This window comes from Mustela nivalis, assembly GCF_964662115.1.
Source record: "Mustela nivalis genome assembly, contig: HAP1_SCAFFOLD_1057, whole genome shotgun sequence".
Lineage (NCBI taxonomy): Eukaryota > Metazoa > Chordata > Mammalia > Carnivora > Mustelidae > Mustela > Mustela nivalis.
Window position 1 is genome coordinate 91,335 of NW_028135607.1, and position 8,022 is coordinate 99,356.

Below are 8,022 nucleotides of genomic sequence, written 5' to 3' on the forward strand. Positions count from 1 at the left end.
TTATTTAATACAGAACGCATACCATTGCACTCTGGCAAGGTAGTGCTTTCGAGACAACCGCAGCAATCGCCTGGGTGCGATGTTCTGTGGCACCACCAACTGTGACCGTGGCACTGAACTCTGAACCTACTGCAACGTTTAATAAAGCCTTCTTCCTTCAGGGCCAGTGACCAGTGGTTTAATAGGTATACACACAACGAGGAAACTTTACAGTAACACAAATACCTCTCAGAGGCACGGCTTATCTGTAGCCATATGTTAGAGAAATAGACACTATCGAGCTATTTTTCTCGCTTTATCAATAACTCTTTCTTTTCATTGTGTTTAATCATAGTACTTTACATGCTATTCTTTCATGAACGAATGAAACTACTTCATAGCAGTAACCATTGCTATTCTTGGGAAAAACAATTACAAGATTTGTTTTCAGACCAAGCTTCAAAGTTGGATGTTCTCAAAGTCACTCAGTAAACTGGGGTCATTCAGGATTAAGAAGGGACTTCTCACCTGCACCCACACACCTAGGACCTGACCCTGAGGCACGAGTCTTAGTGGAGGAAGGGGAGCATCACTGGTCCTGTTGGAGCCCAGGGACGCCCTGTTCCTCCTCTCCACAGCTACCTCTGAGATCTGCTTCTGAACTCCCTGTGGCTGAATTCCTCCCCGGACCTCCACGGACACAAAGATGCTTCCGGACGCTCTTGGTGTTTTTAAACACAACAGGCTGGTCTATATATACGTTTATTTGTTACATGATTTATGAGTCTGCACCATTCCGATCTAAGGCAAATATGATGGAAGTTCTAGTTCACCCTACTTTGAGAGTAGAAAGGCACAAAACAGGTTTGCCCGACGCATTGACATGTACAATTAATGCAACACCTTAAGTAAGGGAATGGGTGTATGTAGAGACCCTTTAAAAAAAACTCTCATCTTTGACATTATGTTTTTAAATTAACTGCAATAGATTGAACCCTAAAATAGCAGCCTTTTGAGAGGAACAACTGGAGGAAATTCTTAAAGCATGGATCTGTTGTCTTTAAATAGTCTATGATGAGAAAGGTACATCCGTGGGCCAACAGAGGATCCAAAAATCCCTACGTGTGACTTATTTGAAAACAAATCACTGTGGTACAGAGAGCAGGGAGCACGATGCTTACAGACAGGAGTGGGACATCCAGTGAAACGACACGCACAAACACAAGCGCGGAGAAAATGATGGAAAACTGATAAAAACTAAAACCATATGATGTTAAAGCAAACTATCTAATGACCAGTAACTGCAAAAAATAAAATAAAGACCCCCTCACAGTAGAAGTAACAAAAATAGAACACAATAGTAAACAAGTATATGAACATATGGAAATGCATTGGTTTATAAAATGTTCTACCACTGAGAAGCAATCTTTCTCTCCTCCATACTCTTCTCCGTAATAATGTTGCTCCTGAAGACATGTACTTCATTAAAACCCAGCAGGCTTCGAAGAGTCAGCTGGGTTACAGAGTCTTCCGGGTTGTCATCATGGATACAAAGTTTCTCTCCACAAGCTCCAAATCGGAAATCTAGGTGGTCTGGGTGTGAGGGGTAGGCGAGGGTCAGTAACTCCCTGCCCATAGGATTCTGATCCTGGAGAAGCCAGGTGCCCTGAGGCTGCCCCTCATCTCAGACACATCCTGGGCAGAAAAGGGTGAGCCAGTGCCAAACCGGAGATGACTGTGTGATCCGCAGGTGGGGGTTAGACAGATGGGCAGGGTGTGCTGTGTGGACCCTGGGCTCTCCCTGCTTTGGGCAATTGGGGAACCAGAGCCCTGTGGAGGTCATGCTGCCAGGGAAGGGAGCTCCTAGGTCTCCTGCCAGCTCCCAAAAAGGCATTTTTAGCAATATCAACTCCAACTTCCCTTCCAACGGCACGTCCACACGTCCGCAACCCAAGGGGAGTGGCAGTACTAAAATTACTTTAAGAGTACATTCTGCAGTTTCGGTGGCAGTGATGCTCAGAACGGAGGTGTCCATGAGAGCATGTGACTGTGTTTACTCTCCGCTACCCACACTGCTGAAGTATAATACACCTTCTCACGGCTACAGAACTTTGGTTTAATTGGAGCCCAATAGCCCAGACTGATGAAAAGCAGTAAATGCTATGGTATCCATGCTTGGCTTTCCTACTCTTGGACTTCTTTTTCTTTTTAGAGTCAATTTAAATATCATTACAATGCATCATGGTACCTCTTTGTCACCAAGCCAGTCAAACAGAGAGCCCTGAAAACATTTCCAAGAAGGCTTCCCTCCTCTGCTGCCCTCTGGGAGCAAGACCAGATCCGCCTCAAACAAGAAACTACCTCCCCAAGCTCCAGCTGTCTTAACAGCTACAAGTCAGCTGATTTCCAAGTTCCAAGGTCCTCTTTCTCCACCGCATCTCAAACCTTCTGAACTCTGCACGTCTCTTCAGTGGGTGCTTCATTCCCAGGAAAGCAGCAATCGTGTGGTCCCCTGGTTGCACGGGACAAGTCCTGTGGCACTGAGGATGGCCCCGGGTCCCCAGTCATCCAGGACATACTTCAAGGAGCCCCCACAGTCTGGAAGCCTCGCTTCCTGCGGAGTAAGGAAAAAGCAGTGAACCAACACGTCAGTCTAGGCCAAGGTTGTACCACAAAGTCTGGTCCCCACAGTCTTTGCTTCTGTGGTACCTACTGCATTTTAAATTCTGAAAAGAAGTCAGTAGCCTTAGCAAAGACAGCTCTCTGGTTTCTGCGGCCAAAGAAACATCCATCTCCCCGAGGCCTTTTTCTGGACTTTTGAAGTTTCCGATTGCCTCCGACTCACGGGACCGTGAGAAAAGTGATCTTTCTCGTAGGCCAGGCCACGGCTCACGAGAGCAGAGCAGGACAACACGGAAAACGAGGCAGACAGTCCAAATACATATGAGAAGGCAAACGGGTTCCACCCTTTCCACACAGGAATCTCTCTGAAAGGCTCGGGCCCGCCTGAAGACAGAGCAGAGCGGCCTTCTAGCGGCTTCAGCCACTGGTTCCCCTAAAGCGCGCTCACACGGCGACTGGAGAGCTTCTCAGCTAGTCCCAGTGAAAGGAGCAGAAAGTCAGGAGCATCACAGCTTGTCCTATCCCCCACGGCCTCTTTGCAAACAGTGAGACACGCTCTACCCCACCAGCTAATAGGGCGTGTCTATGGGTGCTCCGTCTTGTATCTAAGAGAAATGAGAAATGTGAGAATATCCGAGCTTTTTGCCGTGATATTGAACAACATTCATCCCTAATTAGCCCAAAGAACATGTTACTATTCTTTTGCAATCATACTAACATCAGTAACTTCTATATTCTACGGCAAAGACAGGGCACCAGAGAGACTAAGTCCGGGCAGCCCCACTGTTGAAATGAACCAAAGGACAGAGATGACTGGCCCCGCAGTAGAGGTAAGTCTTCAGGCATCACGCACGGGGGTGCAGAACGCCACAATCCCCCAGGAACTACCACTCACGGACCCCCGACAGGCTTGCACACAGACTCTGAGCTATTCTCTAGCCTGGAGAGCATCAGTTTTGAAAAGCATGCATTTTTACTTTACATGAGTTTGAACGTATTTAATTTTGAATGGGCTATTTTTATGTTAATTTATCTCTATTCACCCAAGGAACAAAGGCCTCTATATAAAATATATTTGTTTTCCTTTCCACTTAGAAAGTACACATTTGTTCATGTCAGATTTTCTGAAATTTTCATGGAATCCTAAAATGAATATATATGGATTCTGGCACAAATATTGTGATACACTAAAGGAAAACTACTCTCTTGAATTCTTGCTTCCACAGCTTCCAGAAGTTACGAAACCCCCTGTGAGGACAGGTCAGCTGCCTTTCTGTTCGAGCTGACCCTCGCCAGGGGAGGTGGCAGCTGCCGCACTCTGTGCTTCGGGTGCTGCTCTCCCTGCCGGCTTTTCCCCTGAAGCGATGGCCCGCCGCCGGGTGTGCTGAGTTGAGTGTCTGTGGTCCTGCCAACATCGCACAGTCCCACTGAGCTGCACGAAGCCCAGGGGCGCTCACTTCCTCCAGGACCACGGAAGGAGCCAGCCTTTGGGCCTCTTGTAATGAATTTCAAAGAAGGCGGACAAGGGATTTAATGGAGCAAATCTGTGACACAGATGTTAACGGTGCTGGTGACAGGCGAAGACACACACGCAGCAGCGGGCTCCGGGTCACATCTTCTCCCTTCTCTGAGCAAAAACAAACCGCTCAGAAGGCAGAGGACACTGTCTTCCACTGGAACCAGCGGGAATACGGGAGAGGAAACCTCTACTCTCCCGCAAAGATTCATGCCGGTGGTTTCCTGACCCTTCTGTCACTGTTCCTCTGGCCTCAACTACTTACCTTCGTCATAAAAGTGTACGTTCTCATAACCTAACCCAACTTCTTGATTCTTCTTGGGCTCAAACCTAAAAGGGGCTTCGGAGGCCTAATTCCTAGAGGGAACCTTAAATTCTCTGGCAGGACCCCGCCTTGCCACTGGAGCCTGGAGAAGACAGTGGTGTGTCTGGGTCTGGAGGGGTCAGAAGGGAGAGTGCTGGTTTTCACGCTGTCAGGATTTAATTTGTTTTCTTTGTGCATCATCTCATTACCTTGGTACTATTTATACCCACCAATTCTACCTCCCCTTTGTGAGAAAAGTACAGCACAAAGCTGGGAACCTGAAGGGAACTTAGTTTAAGTTCGCTGTTTACATATCCAATAGAAAATGGTCTTCTGGGGCGCCTGGGTGGTTCAGTGGGTTAAAGCCTCTGCCTTCACCTCAGGTCATGATCCCAGGGTCCTGGGATCGATCCCTACATCAGGCTCTCTGCTCGGCAGGGAGCCTGCTTCCCCCTCTCTCTGCCTGCCTCTCTGCCTACTTGTGATCTCTGTCTCTCAAATATATAAATAAAATCTTTAAAATAAAGAAAATGGTCTTCTGTTTTCCTTTTCCAGGCTCCAATCATAAAACACAGATACACAGATTATTAACTATACAGAATCGAAAAGAATAAAGGTTGGAAACTATCTGCCTCTCTGCCTTCATTTGACGGACCATGGGAGGCTAAGGTAGAGGAGGGATTACCAAAGGAAGACGCTCCCAGTCCGTCCACTTTAGTGCTCTGTCTACCGGACCACGAGTCTCCGGAACGATGCCATTCCCACAACTTTCCTCCTTGACACCGAGGCGATCATGGTGGCTTGGGGGAGTGTATTCACCTCAGTTTCAAAAAACAGTTTGTGAAAAGCACAAGCTAATGTGTTGTTATTCTTAATTTAAATGTTGACTGCCTATATAGATTCTAAGGCTGGTGAAAAATACAATATTCAATAAACTATACGGAAAAAAGTCATGATTCTTCTGAATCCACTCTACTTCTCCTTGTTAATGTTCAAGTCTGTACTTAGGCCATGGATAAAGGAAGTTAGGCCTTTGTCCACTCAGTCTTCCAGCCGGGGGGCTGTGAGCAATCACCCCTGCAGCATCCTCCCCACTGTGAAGACCCCAGGTCCCTGATGAGTTTCTATCAGAGGCAGACAAAATACTTCCATCTCGTGAATTTTGTTTTAATCTATAGCAAGTTGTCATTGAAGGGAAAGAGAAAAATATGGGGCAATGTTTAAATTCTTGTTTCCAAAGGAGAACCCCAAAAAGGTACCTTCTCTTCTCCCTTCTCTACCCCCAAATTGTCCTCTCCACATGTTCTTGGAAGTAAGAGCAGCGGTCACTAAGGATAAGCATTCCTCAGTTCCTCAGTGAAAAAGAACTCGAGATCAACCCTGTGCTACTGGTGTCCGGGGGAAGAGATTTATCCCCTACGATCATATGAGGTACATAAACCACTGAATCATAGCCCTGCAGAGTTCTAAAACACCACCAACCACCGAGTCAGGCCCCAGCTCAACAAACGGACACTCCTTCTTGTGAACTAAGACTCCGTAGAAAGCTCTCAAGACGACTCAAACAGAACACAGCCACGCGGAAACCTGTGCCGCTGTGTGTGCCAAGCTGGCAAATGCTGTAAAGAAGTTCTCCCTCGGCCAGGTTTGATGAGGGCCTCCAGCAAGGAGCTCAGAGCCTCTGTCCTGCAGGACCAGGGTTGTCCCTCCCACTCTAGGGCTACAGGTGGGCCAGGACGCTCTGATCCAACCTCAGGATGCCCCCAGGTCAATCCACACAGCCCCTAGGGCGCTCAGGCTATTTTCAAGGCCAGAAATCACAGCAGGGGTACCAGCTGCTCTCTGAACATTTTGTAACTCTAACTTCTCCTCTTCTCAGACTACATTTCCAGGCAGTTAGAAGCAAAACACTCAAAAGAAAGGGTTCTGTCCCTGCAGGGGACCTGGACTAATGGCCCTTCTGCTCTTTCAGGAGCGGTCCCTTGGGCGCATGAGCCTCTGGGTCTTCATATCTAGGGTCCCTTGCAACGTCAGAGGGCTGGATCCATCCAGCTCGGCCATACTCACCAAGCCCTCACAGACACGCACACACAGACGCCCCCCCCCCCAGGCTTTCCGGATGCACACCTGGGGTCCAGGTCTCCGCAGAGCGCCAGCGATCACACCGGGCCCTGCAGCGCCTGGCCCGGCTTCTCCCTGGCTTTCCTGCAGGTGTACAGCCACTTGATGATGCGGGCGTTCCTCTCGACCACCGAGGTGGTGCTGGGCACCTGCTCCGCCAGCCCTTCCTCCTGCAGCCCCGCGTCGCTGCCGCTCTGCCGGGAGAAGCCGCTGTCGGAGGTGGCGACGCTCACGCTGCGGACCTTGAGTGTGACGCGGTCCGATCCCGCGGAGAAGTTCTCCCTCCCGAGAGCTTCCACGACCTCCGGTTCCAGGCCGCAGAACTGGAAGAAGGTGTCCCACTCGGCCAAGGACGCAGAGTAGCGGGAGCTGAGGTCTGACTGCGACCGCTGCAGCCCCCCGCGCCTCGACCCTCGCAGCTCCGGTTCCCGGGGCGCAGCCGGCACTGGGGTGGGCGTCCCACAAGGTGCTGGGCGCGCCGGGGGCGCGGGAACGTCGGGGGCCGCGGAGGCCGCCGCAGAGCCGGGCTTGGACGGGGCAGGCTCCTCGCGCCTGGCCCCGATCTCCTCTCGCACCTGGGGCGTCTCCGGGGACAGCGACGTCTTGTCCTTGCCCGGGCCTTGGAAGAGCTTCTTCACCAGGCCCGCCCTGGAGCTGTCGGCGCCCTGGCCTCGGACGAAGTCGCATTTCTGCCGGTAGATGATCAGCGAGTCGGGCCTCAGCGGCTTCCGAGCTATGGCCCTGCGCGCCACGGCACCGGCGACACGAGGCGGAGGCCGAGGATCGCCCGCGGTCCCTTCGCTCGCCCCGGGGTTGCTGCCCGCGGCCGCGGTCCCCGCGCCGGCTCTCGGAGGGCCCCGCACGTACTTGGCGCGGTCGGCCGCCAGCCTCTCCACGGCGCTCCTGCGTGCTGGCCCCGCCGCGTCCCGGACCCTGACGGCCGCGGGGTCCCGGGTCAGCAGTCGCTCGTTCTGGGGCGCGTCCAGGGCTGGCAGGGCTCGCATTCTCGGGGCTCCGCCGGTGCTCCGCGTCCCGTGGAAACGCGCTCCGCCGGCGGCTCCTGCGCGTCTTGAGCCAGTTCCGAAGTCCGCACGGGGTGGGGAAGGGCGCTCGCGCCAGCCGGCCCAGGTCCAGAGTCTGGTTAGCTCGAGTCCGCACCTATCGGCGACCCGCCCCAGCACCCCCCACCCACCGCGCCCCCGGCTCCTCCCCGCGCGCCCTCACCTCCTTCCCCGCACAGCTCCGGGTTCGGCACCGCCCCCTCGCCGGGCTCCACCCCTACCTCCCGCCCGGCCCCACCTCTCACCTCCCGCCGGGTCCGGGCGCCCGGTTCCCGCCCCCGCCCCCCCGCTCGCGGCGGAGCAGCCAGGCTCCGGGGGGACCGGGGGGCGGACCGCGCTAGGGCGCCGCGCAACCCGGATGGGCTCTGCGGCGCGGGAATGCCCGGGCTGTGCCCCAGGGCGGAGGAGCCGGGAACTCC

The 8,022-nt window shown here is 52.7% G+C and overlaps 1 protein-coding gene across 5 annotated transcripts; it reads right to left on the minus strand.

Moving 5' to 3' along the window:
• Positions 1-725: 725 nt before the first annotated feature.
• On the minus strand, positions 726-7,760 carry FAM110C (family with sequence similarity 110 member C). Of its 5 annotated transcripts, none has more exons than XR_014307846.1 (3): positions 6,549-7,760; positions 5,107-5,221; positions 726-2,593 (listed from the first exon to the last, which is right to left on the minus strand). XR_014307846.1 is itself a non-coding variant. In XM_082750414.1 (2 exons), exon 1 carries the CDS (start codon positions 7,544-7,546, stop codon positions 6,581-6,583), a length of 966 nt encoding a protein of 321 aa, XP_082606540.1. In that variant the 5' UTR covers positions 7,547-7,760; the 3' UTR covers positions 726-2,593; positions 6,549-6,580. The 5 variants fall into 5 exon arrangements, 3 of the variants coding, with proteins under 3 accessions (XP_082606540.1, XP_082606541.1, XP_082606542.1); XR_014307847.1 differs by lacking the exon at positions 726-2,593 and adding an exon at positions 3,926-4,228; XM_082750414.1 differs by lacking the exon at positions 5,107-5,221.
• Positions 7,761-8,022: the final 262 nt, after the last annotated feature.

Bases quoted from the DNA above. Each gene is read 5' to 3' on its own strand.
- FAM110C (XM_082750414.1), bottom strand. From the start codon at position 7,546: ATGCGAGCCCTGCCAGCCCTGGACGCGCCCCAGAACGAGCGACTGCTG.